Genomic DNA, 21,770 nt, shown 5'->3' on the forward strand with positions numbered 1-21,770 from the left:
AAAGAAAAGGAAAAATTGAAAGAAAAAGAATGAGAAAAGAGGCCAGGCAAACACTAAGTTAAGCGAAGTTGTAATAGGCATATTAATAATAGGCAAAATAAATTTAAGCATAAAAAGACATTACTAAAGTTTAAAAAGGTCACTTAAATGTGATAAAATGTTCACTTCATCAAGTAGATAAAAAATTTCTATCTTGTATGCATGTAATGAATACTGTCATCATATATAAAGTGAAAATTGACAGAACTTCCAATAGAAAAAAAAGATTCACTATTATAATAGGAAATTACAATGCCTTTAAAATTTTTGATGAACTATTGAGTTGCTCAAATCCTTAATGTATGCACTCATACATTTAAGTTAAAATTAAGTAAAACTTAAAAATATATTTGAAAATTAAGTGAAAATTTAAGTATTCTGCTAAATTATTTTAGTATTTTACCTCTTGCAAGTTTTTATAAAGTAGATAGAAATGCATTGCCTATTTCTGCCGCAGATACATCTTGGCATTTTCTGAATAAGAAATCTTGGTTTCAGATCTCAGATATTATGGGAGCAAAAGGCTCCAGACTTGAATCCTTAAACAACCTAATGAAAATTATGCATTCATTTATTTTAATAAAGCCCACTGGAAAGGTATGAACTAGAACAATATACCTGTGACTTTGCCCAAGGTGAGTGACCTTATAACCCTGAACTCTACTTCCGGAGAGAAGTTATAACTGAGTCGAAGTTGCTGGTCCATCTGCAGGAAAACAGAAAACAAAGGCACATCAGCAGAGGTCTGCAGGTAAGAAGCATAAAACGATCCCATCTGGAAATAGCTTGAAAAAATGCATACAGATAGCAGACCCCCCTCTGAGATTTTCTCTCAGGAGAGATTAGACAGGTCTCGCTAATTTGCCCACAATGCACATAAAATACCCCTTTCTTTCTTCTTTGTGAAATAAGGGTTTTCACACAAGTCTTCTCCCTGGGAAATTGTATACAGCGTTTTACAGGTATTTATCTCCCCACAGAGATTTTCTCACCAAATTCTTTGCTGCAAACAAGCAAACAAATGAAACCTGCTCAGGAACTTGCTGTGCAAGATTAACATTAATAGGAAGCAGGAACTCATTTTCCATTTCTCCCCCTTTCTCTCTGTTTGTCCTTAGGGCCACCACTGTCCCCATTGTCCCATAATTCTGACCTGGTCTCATTTAGTTGTGGGCAGAGAGCTTTTCCTGGGCAAGGATTGCAGTCTGACAAAACATGTGGTCCTGGGGAGGAGAGGGTAGCTGAACAGTTAGTTGCAACCAACATGGACAATTGATAATCCCATCTTGCAGGGGTGAGCAAAAGCCAACACTGGGACTTTAGTAGGACTTTATTTCTATGACCATCCTTTAGAGATCCCTCCTTACTTCACCCATGGCTAATTCCAGCTCCATTTGTTCAGTCCCCTTCCCATTCCTAGGCAGCCCTCCCCATTCATTCTCACTTTTTCAGGCTAGCCATATCCCACTGGTTTCTTCCAGGCTCTACTCTGACTATGCATATGGTGCTATTCCCAGAAAGAGTCCTCATTATTTTACAGTTCACCTGTAAGAAGAGGAGACTAAGATCCCATTGGCCATGTGCCTGACTTTGCACAGCTTGAGTGCAATCCACCAGGGACTCATACATAGTCCTCCCATCTCCCCTGCCATGACTTTCCTTTGGCACGTCTGCTCAGAATGACCCTGCTCTGTTCTCAGGCAACTTACATTCTAGAGGAGGGAGACAGGACAGAAAATTTGATAAGTAAATACATTGTATTGGAAGGTAAGTGCTGAGAGAAAAAAATAATGCAGGCAAGAATAAGGGGGGGGGTGTGGGGTTGAAGTCAAGGAAATAGGTTGCTCTATTAAATAAGCTGATCAGAGATGGCCTCAATGAGAATGACCTTTTGAATCATTTGAGTCCAGAAGGAAGTACAAGAACTGGACATGAGTATATATAAAGAATAGCATCCTAGGCAAAGCAGTGAGTCCAAATAGCAAAGAGGCCAGAGTGGCACAACTAGAGTTCCAGAGGGCATATAATCAGATGAGGTTAGAGAAGCAACCAGAAAGGAGCAGGGGTGTCAGATCATGGAGATCCTTATAAGCCACTGGAAGACCTTTGACTTTTTCTCTGTACGAGAAAGGAAATCCTTGACAGGGTTTGGACAAAAGAATGCCAGGATCTGACTATTCCTACACCAGGATCACTCTGACTGCTATGTTGAGGATAGACAGCCAGGGAACCTAAAGAGGAGCAGGGAGATGTCAATCAAAAGGCAACTGTAAACAGTGATAATCCAAGCAAAGGACAAGGGTGGCTTGGGGAAAGGTAGATGCTGTTGATCCACGAGATGCTGCATGTAAGAGAAGGAGAGATAAAAGGAGAATACCACAATTTTGAGACTATGAACTTGAAAAATGAAGCTGCCACTAACTGGGACATGCTTGCAGGGGATGAGGTCATTGTTTCAGGAGAACTTCCTAATAAGTCAATTTTAACTATTTACTTAAATATTCCGATGCCTAACAGATATTCATATAGATATGCCCAGTAGGTAGTTGGTATAAGGTCTGGAATCCAGGGACAAGATTAGTGTTAGATACGCATTCAGGATTGATTCATCGGCATGTACATGAAATTTAAAGATGTGAGATCGAATGAAATGAGTATGGAGTGAGTGTAGATCAAAAGCAGAAGCTGGAGTCCTTGGGCGTTCTGAGAGTTCCTTGGAGTAGAGTTTTGAGAGATGATGGGAAACCAACAAAAGAGACAGGAGTGAGCAACTAACACAGGCAGAAGGATCAACAGGTGAGAGTTGTATTGGGCAAGCAATAAAGATTTAGGTCAAGTTGCAAGAACAGGAAGGAATTCCTATGTCAGTTGCCAATGAGAGGACAAAGAAAGATAACACTGAGACATGACCACTGGATTTTGCCAGGTAAGCACAATGATGCCTTGAGAAGTACAATTTTGCTGCAGTGCAGAGGCAATACCTTTTCGGTATGGGTATAAGAAAAAGGTAGGGAAAATTTGAAGAACAAGCATATACACAACATTTCCAAAAATTCGGGCAAGAAAAGGACAAAGAGAATGGAACACTGTAAGAAGTCAGATAAGAGAAAGGTTTCCTCTCTTTACCCAGAGATATGCTGGCTTGTTTGCTTGTTTAGCTATTGTTGTCTGTATATTAGTTTAAGAACTGATGCATGTAATAATTATTTGTTTTAGGCTTTGGGGAGCCATTCAGTAGAGCTGGAATAAATGATGAAAGGGAGGGAGGAAGGAGAATGCTAGAGTGATTTTCTTCAGTAGGGTATCAGATCTGGCCCACAGGTAGCAAGGTCAGGCCTTAGCTAGAACCATGAACTATTCAGGAGGGAGAGAGAGTGCAAACACACATGTGGTAGGTAGGTAATGTGCTCTTGAGAATGTGCGGATATTCTCTTCTGAATGTAAGAGTGTAAATTCTTACAAGAAATAAGAAAGCAAAGTAATCTGCTGAGAGTTAAGACAAACTGGCAATTGTTAGCAGTATAAGTAAAGAGGAGAGAGTGTAAAATGGTCAACCAGGAGAACAGGAGAACAGATTAAAAAACATGGAGTGATTGATAGGCAGATGCAAGGGCTTGCTGAGGGTCATGATTTTAAAGGGGATGATCTGGACTCTGTCTATTCTCTGTTGGGCTCTGCCATCATCTGCTGCTGGCCCTTTATATGGAGCCCACTGAGATCTCATGGGGTGCCTCCCACACAACATGCTTTCAGACAGCTTTAGCCTGCGCTCACATGGACCCTCTTCCTGAGCACTCTCCTCCTCCCTGTGGCCAACTCCTACTCATCTTCAAGACTCAGTTTACTCCTAACTTCTTCCAGGAAGTAAGTACTGATGCCCAGGTGGGATCAGCACCCTCTTCAGTATCACCTGTGCCTGCTTCCACCACATGCCTTCCCACAGCCTATTATGATTTCCTCTTTGCCCATGCGTCTTCCTCACTTTAATGCAGCCCAGCGGTTGGCAAACCTGAGCAGACATTAGTATCACCTGCTGCTTTCCCCCTTCCATAGCCTCCAATTTAATAGATCTGCTGTGGAACCCAAGAATCTGCATTTCTTTTTGTTTGTTTGTTTGTTTTTTGAGATGGAGTAACTCTGTCTCCCAGGCTGGAGTGCAGTGGTGGGATCTCTGCTCACTGCAACCTCCGCCTCCCAGTTTCAAGTGCTCCTACCTCAGCTTCCCCAGTAGCTGGGATTATAGGTGCGTGCCACCACACCTGGCTAATTTTTGTATTTTTAGTATTGATGGGGTTTTGCCATGTTGGCCAGGCTGGTCTCGAACTCCTGACCCTGTGATCCACCTGCCTCAGCCTCCCAAAGTGTTGGGATTACAGGCATGAGCCACTGCACCTAGCCAATAATCTGTATTTCTTTTTTTCTTTTCATTTTTTTTTTTTTAAATGAAGTCTTGCTCTGTCTCCCAGGCTGGAGTTCAATGGCGTGATTTCTGCTCACTGCAACCTCTGCCTTTCAGGTTTAAGCGATTCTCCTGCCTCAGCCTCCTGAGTACCTGGAACTACAAGTGTGTGCCACCACACCTGGCTAATTTTTGTATTTTTAGTAGAGATGGGGTTTCACTATTTTGGCCAGGCTGGTCTCGAACTCCTGACCTCTTGATCTGCCCACCTCAGACTCCCAAAGTGCGGGGATTGCAGGTGTGAGCCACCACACTTGGCCCAAGAATCTGCATTTCTAACAGGGTCCCAAGTGATGCTGATACTGGTGGGACATGGGAAGCACATCTTCAGAACCACTATCCTAGTTCTTCCAAGTCTGGGGGCAAGTGTGATTTGTAACTATGTTTCCAGCACTAGGCACTACACTGGCATGGGGTAGAAGCTTAGAAGAGTTTGATAGAGTAGCCAAGGCACATTGGCTGAAGCAGGAGAAAGTAAGGAAGGTACCTGAATGGTAAGCTCTCTTCCCTCTCGGTTAATCTTCAGGTGATGCATCCTTCTGTTAGCAAAGTTATCTGCATCAATGGTGAATACATGGGTTTCTTCCTTGTTTAGGTGATAGCGAACCTGTAAGCTTCCTTGAAAGAAAAATATTAGAAATTAGAATTTAAAGCAGCACCTATAAAATGCAAAGACATGATCAGATTATCTTTTAATTGATTATTAGGGCCCCAGGTCTTAATCCTTCCATTATTCAATTTTTAAAAATATATCACGTATATTTATCAGGGTCCCTAAAGAAAATTCTGAAGAGAGCTGCAAAAATAGAGAGAGAGAGAGAGAGAGAGAGAGTGTGTGTGTGTGTGTGTGTGTGTGTGGTGTTATCACAAACCAAAATGCCAGTTTAGAAAATAAAACATCTATTTTGTAATTGGATCATGAAACTTTAATAAGGTAGAGTTAAGATCTTTTCTACTTTCTCTTCAATTCCTACCACTTCCTATAACTCTGTCTTCCTAATTGCTGTCTCCCTTTTATATCTAAGGACTGGAAAGATAACTCAGTCCTGTTATCACCCGTTGATATATAATGCCCATGATGGGAATGTGGCCAGATTAGGGCACAGTACCTCACTTTAACCCTTTAGGGCCCATTAACCCTTTTAACCCTTTACAGCCCACTGGAACATTCAAATTTTATTAGGACTGCGTTTTTCAAACAGCTGTTAGCTATTCCTTGTTGGTTAGGAAATCAATTTACTGGGTCTCAGTCAGCATTTCTTACAAAATGAAACAGAATTTAGATATATGAGACTCCCAGGAGACATATTAAAAATAGAAGTGTATCAATTCTGTGTGTGTGTGTGAGACAGAGAGAGACAGAGAGAGAGAGACAGAGAGAGAGAGAGAATATTAGCTCACAGTGCAAAATGGCCACTTCGGAGAGATTTGTTAAGGGAAATAAGATTAAGCTAGATGGGAGGAATAAGTTCTAGTGTTCTACAGCACTGTAGGATGACTAGAGTTAACAAAAGTATATTGTATGTTGTTTCAGGTAGCTAGAAGGAGAATACTGAATGTTCCCAAAACAAACAAGTGATAAATGTGTGAGATAATGGTTGTGCTAACTACCCTTATCTGATCACTATACATATATGTATTGAAACATCTCTATGTACCTTATAAATATACACAAGTATTATATGTCAATTAAAAATAAAATTTAAAAAAATGTTTGAAAGACACTCTATATTTAAAAATTGCCATGGGGTAATAAGTTGTTGAGACGCTACTTTATCTCAGACACTGTGACAGGCACTTTTCCTCATCTGATCCTTTCCCCAGCGTCACTGGCTGTGAGAGTTGAGCCAAGCAGCCCAACTGCATGCTGCTTGCTCTCCTTTTCTGTCTGTAGGGGTCATCTGGTCTGGAGTCACTGGAGTCCCACACACAAAATGGCAGGAGCTCTTCCCTTGGACATATGTGGGAATGGAAAATAATTGGAATTGAGGAGCGATGTCATAAGCTGATGGCCATTGGGGAGAAAGGAGTATCTGCTCAAATTTGAGCTGAGAACAACTAAAGTAACTCTTTCTTATCCCCTCAAAGTTTCTCATATTCCCTCATCCCAAAGAAAAACTCCCTGAACTCTCTCAGCCTGCCCATCTTTCCCAGGCTGCCAACCCAGTAAGGCAAGAGGGTTGTGAGTAACCACCGTGTCCCTGACTGATCCCCAGTCCTCACCCAAGTATTTGAATACTTTTGCGGGGAGAGGGCAGAGACCATTTCAAATATAAGTTGTTACTCATAGAATTTCAGAATACATGCATGTGAAACAATAAATTAAGAATAGAAAAATGTAGTTTGGAGCTATGAGGCCATTGCCTAACACTTCTGAGGCCAGAAAGAGAAGCTCTCTATACCTGGTCCTGGTTTTCCTGGTTCATTCTCTTTCTGTGGTTCTGACCACGCAGATTTCCAGATATTATTATTTTTGTTATTTTACTACTTAAAAAGTAATGGCTGCTCCCAACAGCAGCATATTTTGTGCAGACAGGAGCTGGTAGGGGCGAGTCACTGTGCAGATCACGGGCAAGGTACCCCTCCTGCCCGTGGCAGGAAAAGGCCCATCTCGTGCACTGGTGGGCTGCTGGGCAATATGCTCTTCCACACTTTTCTAAGAATCTGTGTGTCTTAACATTTAATTCAACCTCATAAAATAAACCAGTGTGTGATAATTACGTGCCAGACATAGTGATCGACCCCCACATTCCTTAAGGCTGTTGAACTCTCTTAACATCTTACTGTTCTGGTAATTCATATTCACACACATATTCTTTACATATTTTTCCATTTTTGAAAACACTTTCATTTTATACATGTTTGCTGGCATCCCTCTTGCCACCATTCCTCTTAGGACCTAGTAATCTCAGCAGAGTTCCTATCTGCTAAAGTATTCTGAAGCTTCCCCCAATATCCAAGTTCATGATACAAAAAAACACCTCAGCTAGTTCTTCCAAAGCCATACAAATACTTCACTCACCTTCTTAGGAGCTTTGATGCAATCAGTGCCTCTTAAAGTGTCCCTCCACCCACGAATGTGATGTTCTGAAACCTCCCACTAACTGATTTCACATGACTCTTGGGGAAGCAAACTCACTCCATGACTTTTCAAAGTGAGTTTGACCCCATGAAAGGCTAACTTCCAGAAGGGATGTGGGTCAGAGCTGGGGGCTCATTAATCACCTCCCTGAGCGTCTTCTTCAGTGGCTTTGTTAGGGCGCTAAGAGACATTTCCACCTCTTCAGCTGTGCACTCCAGTGGTTCAGATCACCATCAGCTTCTTGCCTGGCATTGCCATGTCTATTTGTCTCTGGAGAATCCTGGGCCCAGAGTTATTCCCGCTATCCTCAGGCCTTCCTCTACCCCCTCGGCTTGCTTCATCTGTGAGCTTCCATTTCCTCCCTGGAGTTTTCTGTCCCCATCCCCTTTCATTAGGTTGACAGCAATGATAGACATTGCAAGTTTATAATTCCACAGACAGTGAATTGTCAGAGGGAAGGTGTTGTCCCTAAGTCTAACAAAGCAAAGAATGAATTGAATATTCTGGCCATGAATGCGATGCAATTTCTCTGACACACTGTAATGCATTTATTGTCTATTTGGTATCATTTTCTTGTTGTTTATATATTAACATTGCTACACTATAAAGGACACACATCATTTTTTGTTCATATAAACAGAGATAAGATGTTCACAATGTGGAAATTAACAATAAAAGAGATTTGAGCCTTAGCTTAAAATAAAACTTAGTTTAAAAATAAAACTGGGCTAGGTGTGGTGGCTCACGCCTGTAATCCCAGCACTTTGGGAGGCCAAGGCAGGCGGATCACCTGAGGTCAGGAGTTCGAGACCAGCCTGGCCAATATGGTGAAACCCCATCTCTACAAAAAATACAAAAATTAGCTGGGCATTGTGGCACATGCCTGTAATCCCAGCTACTCAGGAGACTGAGGCAGGAGAATCGCTTCAACCTGGGAGGTAGAGGTTGCAGTGAGTGGAGGTAGCACCACTGCACTCCAGCCTGGGCGATAGTGCAAGATTCTGTCACAAAAACTAATAATAATAGAATAAAATAAATAAAAATGAAACTAATTTGAGTCTTAGTTGCTTCTGGAATAAATATGTATAAAAAGGAATAAACTTTTGTCACTAGCAACTACTCTCGAAGTTTTAAAGGTCCTATCCATGTTGGAGCACTCAAGTTAAATCTAGCTGCTTCTGCTTCTTCTTCTTCCCCGTATTCAGGCAAAATCATCATCATTATTTTTATATTTATTTATTTATTTATTTTTGAGATGGAGTCTCACTCTGCCACCCTGGCTAGAGTGCAGTGGCGTGATCTCGGCTCACTGCAACCTCCATCTCCTGGGTTCAAGTGATTCTCCTGCCTCAGCTTCTCAAGTAGCTGGGATTACAGGTTTGCACCACTACACCCAGCTATTTATTTATTTATCTATTTTTGTATTTTTAGTAGACTTGCGGTTTCACCATCTTGGCGAGGCTGCTCTTGATCTCCTGACCTCAGGTGATCCACCCGTCTCAGCCTCCCAAAGTGCTAAGACTACAGACATGAGCCACCACGCCTGGCCAGCATCATTATTTTTAGAAATAAACAACAGATATTATAAATGCTGTCTTTCTAAAAAATTGAAAAATCTATATTTAAAACAGTACTTAAACACATGATAAGGAATCCTCTTAAAAGAACCGATGGTTTATCACACCCTGATAAGATCCCTTTTCACTTACTAGACATCGTTACACTCCTTGACTTAGCACAGGTATTCCATCATGATTGAGCACCTACTCAACACTCCACTTTCATCTAGAATGCTTTTTCTCTTTAATTTTCTTCACTTTACTGCGGAAAAAATAGAGCTGCTGGGAAGTAAATAACTTTTCCTGTTCTCAGTAAATGATGAGGTCAGATTTAAAAACTAAATTCAGCCGGTTCCAAAGAGCATGAGTTTCCCAAGGGCCACAACAGCCCATGGTGATCACCGTTGCCCAGAATGCCCTTCTCACTAGGTTGACTCTCCCATACTTCAGAATTCATCATAAGTTTCCCTCTCATAAGAAGCCCTCCCTGGCCTCTGTAAACTGCCCATAACTGATCCAATAGGCCCTACCATCTCCTTTATTCTAACATGTACTGTGTTGTGTTGTCTACTTACTTGCCTAACTCGCACAAATCAATAAAATCCTTGGGAGCCAGGAGATATCTCATTGGTTCTTGGGTTTCTAGTGCCTGGTCCATGGTAAGTACCCAGTAAATTTGGAAAGAAGGGAAAAGAAAGAAAGAAACAACAGAAGAAAGGGAGAAAGAAAGGAGAGAAGGAAGGAAGGAAGGAAAGAAGGAAGGAAGGAAGGAAGGAAGGAAGGAAGGAAGGAAGGAAGGAAGGAAGGAAGGAAAGAAGGAAGGGAGAGAGGGAGGCAGGGAGGAAATAATTGAATAATTTGGTGGGTCTTAGAAATTTTTTTTTTTTTTTTTTTTTTTTTTTTTTTGAGACAGAGTCTCGCTCTGTCGCCCAGACTGGAGTGCAGTGGCACTATCTCGGCTCACTGCAAGCTCCGCCTCCCGGGTTCACACCATTCTCCTGCCTTAGCCTTCTGAGTAGCTGGGACTACAGGCGCCCACCACCATGCACAGCTAATTTTTTGCATTTTTAGTAGAGATGGGGTTTCACCATGTTAGCCAGGATGGTCTCGATCTCCTGACCTCGTGATCCGCCCACCTCGGCCTCCCAAGGTGCTGGGATTACAGGCGTGAGTCACCACACCCGGCCTATTTTTTTTTTTTTTTATACTTTAAGTTCTAGGATACATGTGCACAATGTGCAGGTTTGTTACATATGTATACATGTACCATGTTGGTGTGCTGCACCCATTAAGTCGTCATTTACATTAAGTATATCCCCTAATGCTATCCCTCCCTGCTCCCCCCACCCCACCACAGGCCCCGGTGTATGATGTTCCCCTTCCTGTGTCCAAGTGTTCTCGTTGTTCAATTCCCACCTATGAGTGAGAACATGTGGTGTTTGGTTTTTTGTCCTTGCAATAGTTTGCTGAGAATGATGGTTTCCAGCTTCATCCATGTCCCTACAAAGGACATGAACTCATCCTTTTTTATGGCTGCATAGTATTCCATGGTGTATATGTGCCACATTTTCTTAATCCAGTCTATCATTGATGGACATTTGGGTTGGTTCTCAATCTTTGCTTTTGTGAATAGTGCTGCAATAAACATACGTGTTCATGTGTCTTTATAGCAGCATGATTTATAATCCTTTGGGTATATACCCAGTAATGGGATGGCTGGGTCAAATGGTATTTCTAGTTCTAGATCCTTGAGGAATTGCCACACTGTCTTCCACAATGGTTGAACTAGTTTACAGTCCCACCAACAGTGTAAAAGTGTTCCTATTTCTCCACATCCTCTCCAGCACCTGTTGTTTCCTGACTTTTTAATGATTGCCATTCTAACTGGTGTGAGATGGTATCTCATTGTGGTTTTGATTTGCATTTTTCTGATGGCCAGTGATGGTGAGCATTTTTTCATGTGTTTTTTGGCTGCATAAATGTCTTCTTTTGAGAAGTGTCTGTTCATATCCTTCGCCCACTTGTTGATGGGGTTGTTTGTTTTTTTCTTGTAAATTTGTTTGAGTTCATTGTAGATTCTGGATATTAGCCATTTGTCATATGAGTAGATTGCAAAAATTTTCTCCCATTCTGTAGGTTGCCTGTTCCCTCTGATGGTAGTTTCTTTTGCTGCGCAGAAGCTCTTTAGTTTAATTAGATCCCATTTGTCAATTTTGGCTTTTGTTGCCATTGCTTTTGGTGTTTTAGACATGAAGTCCTTGCCCATGCCTACGTCCTGAATGGTATTGCCTAGGTTTTCTTCTAGGGATTTTATGGTTTTAGGTCTAACATTTATGTCTTTAATTCATCTTGAATTAATTTTTATATAAGGTGTAAGGAAGAGATCCAGTTTCATCTTTCTTCATATGTCTAGCCAGTTTTTATTATTTCTTTTCTTCTACTAATTTTGGCTTTGATTTGCTCTTACTTTGCTGCTTCTTTAAAATGCATTGTTAGATAGTTTATTTGAAGTTTTCTCTGGTGATATGATTTAGTTTCTTTTTATTTTTTGTGTATCCATTGCATGCTTTTTGACTCAATGTTTCCATGAGACTTGCAAATACTAACTTATAACCCATTACTTTAAGTATAACCCATTATTTAACTTGATTTTCACGATATTGATTCTTCCTATCCATGAGAATGGAGTATTCTTCTATTTGTTTGTGTCCTCTTATTTCATTGAGCAGTGGCTTGTTCTCCTTGAAGAGGTCCTTCACATCCCTTATAAGTTGGATTCCTAGGTATTTTATTCTCTTTGAAGCAATTGTGGATGGGAGTTAACTCATGATTTGGCTCTCTGTCTGTTATTGGTGTATAAGAATGTTTGTGATTTTTGCACATTGATTTTGTATCCTGAGACTTTGCTGAAGTTGCTTATCAGCTTAAGGAGATTTTGGGCTGAGATGATGGGGTATTCTAGATATACAGTCATGTCATCTGCAAACAGGTACAATTTGACTCCCTCTTTTCCTAATTGAATACCCTTTATTTCCTTCTCCTGCCTGATTGCCCTGGCCAGAACTTCCAACACTGTGTTGAATAGGAGTGGTGAGAGAGGGCATCCCAGTCTTGTGCCAGTTTTCAAAGGGAATGCTTCCAGTTTTTGCCCATTCAGTATGATATTGGCTGTGGGTTTGTCATAAATAGGTCTTATTATTTTGAGATACATCCCATCAATACCTAATTTATTGAGAGTTTTTAGCATCAAGGGCTGTTGAAATTTTTAATATCTAAAAAATAATTTCTCTGGAACAGGACAACTTTCATAGTATTTATTTTCATTAAGTCCAGAGACCAATTCACTTGACTTGTTCTTATACACTGTCTCACCTAGAGTGTGTTATCCTTGAGTTGGGTGTATATGTTTTTGTTTTTGTGGTGTTTTTTTTTCATGAAGTGTCACTCTTGTTGCCCAGGCTGGAGTACAGTGGTGCGATCTCAGCTCACTGCAACCTCTGCCTCCCAGGTTCAAGCAATTCTGCCTCACCCTCCTTATTGCAGGTGCTTGCCACCGTGCCCAGCTAACTATTCATTTTTTTTCTTTTTTTTTAGTGGAGACAGGGTTTCACCATGTTGGTCGGGCTGGACTTGAAATCCTGACCTCAGTTGATCCACCCGCCTCGGCCTCCCAAAGTGCTGGGATTACAGGCATGAGCTCCCCTGCCTGGCCTGAGTTGGGTGTATATGTATCTCGAAAATCCCAAGGGTGGCATGCCAAAGGAGCTTGCTAGAATCTGGTGGTCCTGTTGGAGTTGAGCAGTCTCTGCACTGGTTTAGCCTCCTTCTCACCTGCATCTGAGGCTGTAACACCTCAGAAAATTTACTCAGGTTTGGGCTCCCACCAACTGCCTGGAACCTGCTGACTATTGCCAGTGTTTAGGGTTCCATCTCTTTTGCATGCATCTGAGATTGCCTTATATGCCGAGTCCAGTAGTTTTCAAATTTGTTTCCAATTGCAACACTGTATTCAAATGATGCGGACAGTGAAGGCTAGTACAGAAAAGAAAAAAATGTAGAGCTGCACGAGTTGAAGTGGGAGGGGTACTTATGGGGAGGCTCACTGTCTCTTCCTCGTCACCCCATCTCCACCCCACCACTTCATTTGGCCAACACAATGCCTTGGTCTCCAAGGAGTACAGTGGAAACCATTTGCTCCTTCAGAGAGAGCTCAGCCTACTGGGATTTGGTCACAGATCCCCAGGACAGCTTTTTGTATCACTCCTGTGAGCCCCATGAGCCACAGCCCAGAAACCAGTGCCTCCCTGGAGGTTTGACCCCCAGGACCTTATGCTCTAAGTATCCAGAGGTCAGATCTGACAAGCTTGCCATGGATATTTGGCCAGGCTTTAAGTTGATCAATGTTAGACTCTGTATACGTCTAAGTAGACATAACTAGCTTCAAGAAAGAAACTCGCATGGAAGAGATACTACACTCCTCCTGAAGTAGGATATGTTGGATCTATTTCAAAGCACCTCTAATACTCAGCCAAGGATCACCCAGTACCTTGTAGCAAGGCATTTTATTATTATTTATATCCTACTTGAAATTCAGCTACACATGACAGGGGGATGACGGACCAGGAACTCAGGGTCTAAAAGTCCAAATAAAATGCTCAACATCACTCATGATCAGGGAAATGAAAGTTAAAACAATATTGCGATATTACCTTACTCCTGCAAGAATGGCCAAAATCAAAAAATCAAAAAATAATAGATAATGGCATGGATGCAGTGAAAAGGGAAAACTTCTACAATGCTGGTGGGAATGTAAACTAGTACAACCATTGTAGAAAATAGTGTGGAGATTCCTTAAAGAACTAAAAGTAGAACTACCGTTTGATCCAGCAATCCCACTACTGGGTATCTACACAGGAAAGTAAGTCATTATACAAGAAAGATACTTGCACACACATGTTTATAGCAGTGACATTTGCAATTGCAAAAATATGGAACCAGCCCAAATGCCCATCAATCAACTAGCAGATTAAGAAATTGTGGTATGTGTGCATGTGTATAGGTATATATTCTTTATCAACTAGTAGATAAAGAAATTGTATATATACACACACGTGTGTGTATATATATATACACACACCCCCACACACAATTTCTTTATTTTTTTATACACACACACACACACACACACACACACACCGTGGACTATTACTCAGCCATAAGAAGGAACAAATAAATGGCATTCGCAGCAACGTGGATGGAACTGGAGACCCTTATTCTAAGTGAAGTAACTCAGCAATGGAAAAACAAACATTGTAAGTTCTCACTCATAAGTGGGAGCTAAGCTATGAGGATGCAAAGGCATAAAAATGATACAATGGACTTTGGGGACTCAAGGGTAAGGGTGAAAGGGGGGTGAGGGATAAAAGACTATAAATTGGGTTCAGTGTACACTGCTTGGGTGATGGGTGCAGCAAAATCTCAGAAATCACCACTAAAGAACTTATTCATGTAACCAAATACCAACTGTTCCCCAAAAACCTATGAAAATAAACATTTTGAAAAATAAAATAAAATTACATTAATTAAATTAAAAAGTTCAAATATCTAATTCAGTATCTTGAGCTGGGACTTAGGGTAAAGACTCTCGTACGTTGGTTGCACAAGAACATAATTTTTCTGTTTTACCTTTTCTCACCATTCTACTCTTCCTACTCTAATCTGTTTTCCACACTTTTATTAATATGAATATTATAACACATATTTGGCCATATGACTCTAGTGCCTAAAAATCTCCGAGGTGGCTGGGCACAATGGCTCATGCCTGCAATCCCAGCACTTTGGGAGGCTGAGGTGGGCGGATCACTTGAGGTCAGGAGTTTGAGCCTGACCAACATGGCGAAACCCTGCCTCTACTGAAAATATAAAAATTAGCCGAGCGTGGTGGCACATGCCTGTAATCTCAGCTACTTGGAAGGCTGAGACAGGACAATTGCTTGAACCTGGGAGGTGGAGGTTGTAGTGAGCCAAGATTGTGCCATTGCACTCCAGCTTGGTCAACAAGAGCAAAACTCTGTCAAAAAAAAAAAAAAAAAAAAAAGCAAAAGCCCAAGGCTTTCTAATTCTATATGAGAAATTCCAACTTCTTACCATGACATTCAATGTCCTTTCTTACCTATCCAACTTTATTATGTATGTATTGTTATATCTTAGTCACACACCTGAACACGCAGTATCCCTCCAAATGCTTTTCCTTGCCTCTGCACATTGTTATGTTTTTGTTTTATTTTGTTTCTGTTTTCCCCTTAGCTGAAAACACCTACTTGCCTCCTAATATGCCTGGTAAGCTCCTCGTCATTATTTAAGACCCAGTCCATGTGACCCAGGTCCCCACTTGCCCCAAAGACTAATAACATCTTTCTTTTCACCATATTGCCACTCTGGTCACGTAGAATACAAATCTCAATTTATCAAGACTCTTTTGTCTTTCTCATCCTCTTGAATCTAAGCTCCCCTAGGAGGAATTGTTGCTTATTCATCTTTGTGTCTAAAGAGAATAACATGGGACATGCTATCTTAAATCTCCAGAAGGCATTTGTTGAATAAAATAGCCACTATGGAGAATGTTATCAACACTTCCCCCAAATTATAAACTAACATTTATTCAATGCCTGCTGGTGTAAGACACTAGAGAAACAAATGCTATAATGCTACAGTTCTATCTTCAAAGACCTTATAATCTAGTTGAAGGAGACAAAAGCAACAGTCACACCGGCTGATCTGATGTGCCTACTCTGTATTAGGCACCTAACCTGGTACTAAAGATAGGTTTTTCATTAAATCCTTAGATTAAAAAATGGAATTTTACAGAGGTATAAAAACTCCACAAGTAAAACTGTAATGAGAATATTCATAATGAAATGGGATTTAAACCGAGGAGTGCAGATGTATATAAAGTATGTGCCCTTTCTACTATGTCATGCTACCTCAAAAGAGATGTGTGGCAGCATAGAAGGATGAGTGGATGGATAGAGGAATGGACGTATAAGCAGAGGGAAAGGGAGAAGATTTGATCAGTGCTACGGAATACATGTTTTGTGAGTTCAAAATCAATAAGCGGTTATAAGGGTTGAGGTACATCCACATGAAAGTTCACTGCAGTAATATTTGCAATAGCAAAGACATGGAATCATCACAAATGCCCATCAATGACAGATTGGATAAAGTAAATATGGTATATAGACACCATGAAATACTATGCAGTCATAAAAAAGAATGAGATCATGTCTTTTGTGGGAACAGGGATGGAGCTGGAAGCCATTATCCCTAGCAAACGAATGCAGGAACAGAAAACCAAATACCTCATGTTCTCACTTGTAAGTAGGAGCTAAATGATGAGAACTCATGGACACAAAGAGGGGAACAAAAGATGCCAGGGCCTACGTGAGGATGGAGGTTAAGAGGAGGGAGAGGATCAAGAAAACAACTATTGGATACTAGGCTTAGTACCTGGGTGACAAAATAATCTGTACAACAAACCTCTGTGACATGAGTTGAACTGTGTAACAAACCTCAACATGTACCCCTGAATCTAAAATAAAAGTTAAAAAAAATGCGTGGAGGTAATTAGAAAGAGTTTGTCTAGGAAGAAGTTTTGTAGAAGCAAGATAGAAGTTAGTTTGGAAAACAAAAAGTGATATACTATTAACTATGATGTAAACAGAGTGATGTAGCTGGATCTCACCGCACCTGAAGCTGTAGAACTGTAGGACAGTGGAGCTGATGAGAACCTTAGCAGCCATTTGCACAACCAACCTCATCATTTTGAAAAGTAGGGAAACTGTGACCCCACAAAAGGAATGGGAACTTGGAATGAAATGGTAAAGAAAGAGACCACACTGGCAAGGAATGCCAAGGAAATTTTACCTGTTTCTGTAAAGGGGGATTCCATTAGGAGCAGCAAACACATGTGTGACACAAAGTGATATTTAAGAATGTTAGCCTGGGTGCCACAATGTACATATAAGATCTAAAGGGAAAGACACAAAGCACTATGGCCCTCACATCATCAAAGGGATGACTGATCCAGACTCTGGACCACCACTGAGGGATAAGAGTTCACTCTCATTCTCCCTTTACTACGGCATTGCTAGTTTCTTGCTTTACCATTTCACTTTGAAAGAGCAGGCTCTTCTCCATGTTGATTCTTTTCTGTTCCACATCAGTTCTTGTCAATCCTAGACTTAGACAGCTTCCTATGCATCTTTCAGTTTCTGCTAACCAGATTGTCCTCATCAAAAAGCTCCCCTTTTAGTTTTTACCACCTTACATAATGGCACCCCTCTGTGCTGGCTGCTCAGGTTAAAATTCTAGGAGCCATACTTGTTTCTTTTGTTTCATTTTCCTGACCAGAACCCCTATACATGTGCCCCACACCAAGTCATCGACAGCCCTCTGGTCTCTACTAAATACATTGTGCATCTTTGCACTTCTTTCCAGGTCTGCACCATGCTGCAAGGCAGTCCATCACCAGCTCTCACTTGAACAACTACAACACATCTGAACTTGTCTGCCAGATTCCAGCCTCACCTCCTCATTCTCCCACACCCATCCATTCCCTACACAGCAGTCAAAATAAGCATTTACACTATAAACCAGATGCCACTACTTAAAATGTTTAATGATTCTCCAGTGCACTTAGAATAAAATCCAAATTCTTTGACATGGTCTGCAAGAAACTATATCATATTCCCTTGTACCTCTTTGGTCTCATTTCATTCCACACTTGCCCTCACCCACTAAGCTCCAACTACTACTGACCTACTTTATGTTCCCCTAATGTGCCAGCTCACTCCTTCTTTGGAGACTTTATTCCTGCTGTTCTCTGCACCTAGAATGCTCCTGATACAGATCTGTGCCAGGAAGCCCCTCCTTATTCACATCTTAGGTCCCATGAGAGCCACACAATAATGTCTCCATATCCATGCACACCCACTTCAGCACCTCCATCTGTTTTTCAAGCTGTCAGTCATAATTGATTAGTGCATCATGGACTCAATATCAGACTTCAGTATTTGTTAGTACTAATAATTGCAAACCCTCCGTAATTGCAACTGTAGGAATTTTGTTTTCTGACTACAATCTCTTCCCTTTCTAATTCCCTTCCTCTAATGCCTGGACTTCTCCAATACTTAGTGTAAGGGTTAATCTCACCATCTACTCAGAGCTCTTAACTCCTTTGTGTCCTCTCCTCTCTCCTTTCCCAGCTCATATTTTCTGGTCCATCACTATCCTCTCATTTACAGCCTCAAGTCCCTTGGCCCATTCTTGCTTCTTGAAAGTGGATATTTGTTTGTCCGAACAATGCCTGCTTACCCTACTTTTGAATGGTTTATCTGGTGGAAGAAAACACAAACCATGCACACTGTTTATAAGCCACTTTATATCCAGGACTACCAACTTCATGTGGGCCTTCCCCCTCCTCTTAATCTCAGCTTCTTTCTCCTATCCATTCACCTATTGGCTAAGGCGACCATATAATGCCTTCTCTTCATTTCTGCCTTCTCCTTCCTCACTCTCAGCTAATAATCTTGTCTCCATCTTCTCGAAGACAACTGAAACATTTGTAAAAGAACCACAAAGTCCTGCCCCCACATTTACTGACGTGTCAATAGCTGAACCCCTATGCGCTGACTTTCCTTTCATTAATTTAGATGAATTATCCTCGTTTTTTATCTGATGCCAACGTATTCTTTCCTTCTTTTCGTTATCACCTTGTAAAGACACTACTGAGGCAACACCCCATTCCTTTACAATTCTCTTTAAAATTTGATTCCTTCTGCTATATAATTCCCATTAGCATTTTTTTATATCTAAAAGGAAACTTCTGCAACTTTCTTTCTTTTTTTGGATGGAGTTTCTCTTTTGTTGCCCAGGCTGGAGTGCAATGGCAAGGTCTTGGCTTACTGTAACCTCTGCCTCCAGGGTTCACGCTATTCTCCTGCCTCAGCCTCCCAAGTAGCTGGGATTACAGGCACCTGTCACCACACTCAGCTGATTTTTGTAGAGATGGGGTTTCACCATGTTGGCCAGGCTGGTCTCGAACTCCTGACCTCAGGTGGCCCACCTGCCTCGGCCTCCCAAAGTGTTGGAATTCCAGGCATGAGCCATTGCGCCCGGCCTGCAACTTTTTTAATGTTGGCTAATGTCACATTTCTCTGCTCCCTCCTGGTTTACAGTAAAACTTTTAAGGCGTTATCTATACTTTCTCTAATGCCTCTTTTTAATTTACTTTTGAAACTTACTCCAGTCAGATTTTAACCCTAAGCTACCACCAAAACTTTCATTTTATTATTACTTCACCAATGAACTGTATGTTGATAAATCGAATTTTCCTTTCATAATCAGTATCTTATTTTTATTAGTATTCAATACAGTCACATTCTTTTCTTTCTAAAATGCTTCAATTTCCTAATATTTTTCTCTCCTAGTTTCCTTCCTACTTGACTGGTCATTCATTCTCTCTCTCCATGCTGATTTCTCGATGTCACCTTGGTTTCTTCATGTTAAAGTCCCCGGGCTCAGTCTAGGAACTTCTCTATCAATACTCACTGCCTTCACAATCTCATCCAGTGCTGTGGTTCCATTTACCATCTGTTTCGTCTCCTGGGCTACTGTAATAATAGAAATTTGGAGACTGGAAGTTTGAAACAGAAATATCAGCAGGTCCACTTGTCCTCTAATGGTTCAAGGGGAGGATGCTTTCTTGTCTCTTTTCAGCTTCTGGTAGCTCCTGACAATCCTTATTGTTCTTTGGTGTGCATTGCTCCAATCTCTGCTTCTATCCTCATGTCACATGGCCCTCTTCCCTCTGTGTGTCCCTATTTGTCTCTGTGTCTCTCTATCCGCATCTCATTTTCCTTAAAAAGACACCAGTCATTGGATTTAGAACCCATTTTATCCAGTATGACTTCATTTTAACTTAATTTATTACATCTGTTAAGACCTTATTTTACAAATAAGTAAAATCCTCAGTTCCAGGTGGGCATGAATTTGGGGGAAACAAAATTAGTGACCTATTTTTACTGTTATTACCAATATCATTAAAATATCATTGGTTGCCCATTTTGTTCTAGGAACTATCTCAAATGCATTTCATATATTTCATCCTTCAATCTGAAAAGTATGGCCTACTCATAATTAACTTTATGCTAATTTTACATATGGGACAACTGTAGGTCTGTTTAATTGGGTTGGACATTTAAATATTGGCCATTTCACACAGTTCTTCCCTCTAATTTCGCTGTGGCCTACAATTTTCCTGAAGGTTAGCAGCCATACTTGACATCCTTCCTTAGCCCCCATCATAGAAAATAAAAACATTTAATGAAAATTATTTAAATAAACACATATGATAATCCCACTCAGTTAGGCATCACAGAGCAAAAGACTAAAATACAATTTGTGACCATTCTGAGGCCAAGCTTCATTGTCAAGAACTTGTCCTGGAACCATTGCATGTACAATCGAATGTTAAATGTGTATGACGCTGAGGAAAGAAATTGTAGAAGACACAAATAAATTAATAGATAGCCCACATTCATATTAGAAGAATCATTATTGTTAAAATGTCCATACCACCCCCAAATGAGCTACAAATTCAATGCAGTTCTTATTAAAATTCCAATTGTGTATTTCCAAGCAATAGAAAAACAATTCTAGAGTTCATATGGAATCAAAAAAGATCCCAAATAGCAAAAGGAATTTTGAGAAAGAACAACAAGGCTGGAGGCATCACACTTCATAATTTCTAGCTATACTACAAAACTATAGTGATCAAAAGCTTATGTTATCCACGCTGAATTCCCAATTAGAAACAAAAACAAAACAAAACAAAAAAGTAGTATGGTACTGGCATCAAAACAGACACATAGACTAAAGTAATAGAGGAGAGATCCCAGAAATAAACCTATACATTTGTGATCAACTAAACTTTGATAAGAATAGCAAGAATACACAATGTAAAAAAGGACAACCTCTTTAATAAATGGTGTTGGAGAAGATAGATACACACATACAAATGTATTAAGTTGGATCCACATACAAAAATTTACTTGAAAATAAAGAGTTAAATATAAGATCTGAAACCATAAAACTCCTAGAAGAAAACATGGAGGAAAAACTCCTTAATATTAGTCTTGGCAATATTTTTTCTTTATATGACACCAAAAGAATACACAGCAAAAGCCAAAATAAATAAATAAGACCACATCACACTACAAAGTTTCTGCACAATATAAGAAACAGTTGAAAAAATGAAAACGTGACCTAGAGAATGGGAAAAAATATTTGCACTACAGATCTGGCAGAGATTTAATATCCAAAATATATAAAGAACTCAACTCAATAGCAAAGAATAAACAATGACAAAAGTGAGCAAAAGTTCTGGATAGATATTTTTCAAAGAAAACATACAAGGACCAACAGATCTACAAAATGGTGCTCAATATCGCTACTCATCAGAGAAATGCAGATTAAGACCACAATAAGATATCACCTCACACCTGTTAGGATGGTTATTATCAAAAAGACAATAGGTAACAAGTGTTGGCAAGGGTGTGGAGAAAAGTGAACC

The 21,770-nt window shown here is 40.4% G+C and overlaps 1 protein-coding gene across 2 annotated transcripts in view; it reads right to left on the minus strand.

Annotated features, from left to right (window-relative positions):
* Positions 1 to 21,770, minus strand: part of CNTNAP5 (contactin associated protein family member 5) — an 876,843-nt gene that overhangs the window by 51,873 nt on the left and 803,200 nt on the right. For both annotated transcript variants that reach the window (XM_055108578.2, XM_008953637.5), the window contains 2 exons: positions 4,986 to 5,116; positions 658 to 745 (listed from right to left, as the gene is read on the minus strand). In XM_055108578.2, the coding sequence (XP_054964553.1) occupies positions 658 to 745; positions 4,986 to 5,116 (219 nt within the window). The remainder of the gene's footprint in view (positions 1 to 657; positions 746 to 4,985; positions 5,117 to 21,770) is intronic.

This window comes from Pan paniscus, chromosome 13 (genome assembly GCF_029289425.2).
Source record: "Pan paniscus chromosome 13, NHGRI_mPanPan1-v2.0_pri, whole genome shotgun sequence".
Lineage (NCBI taxonomy): Eukaryota > Metazoa > Chordata > Mammalia > Primates > Hominidae > Pan > Pan paniscus.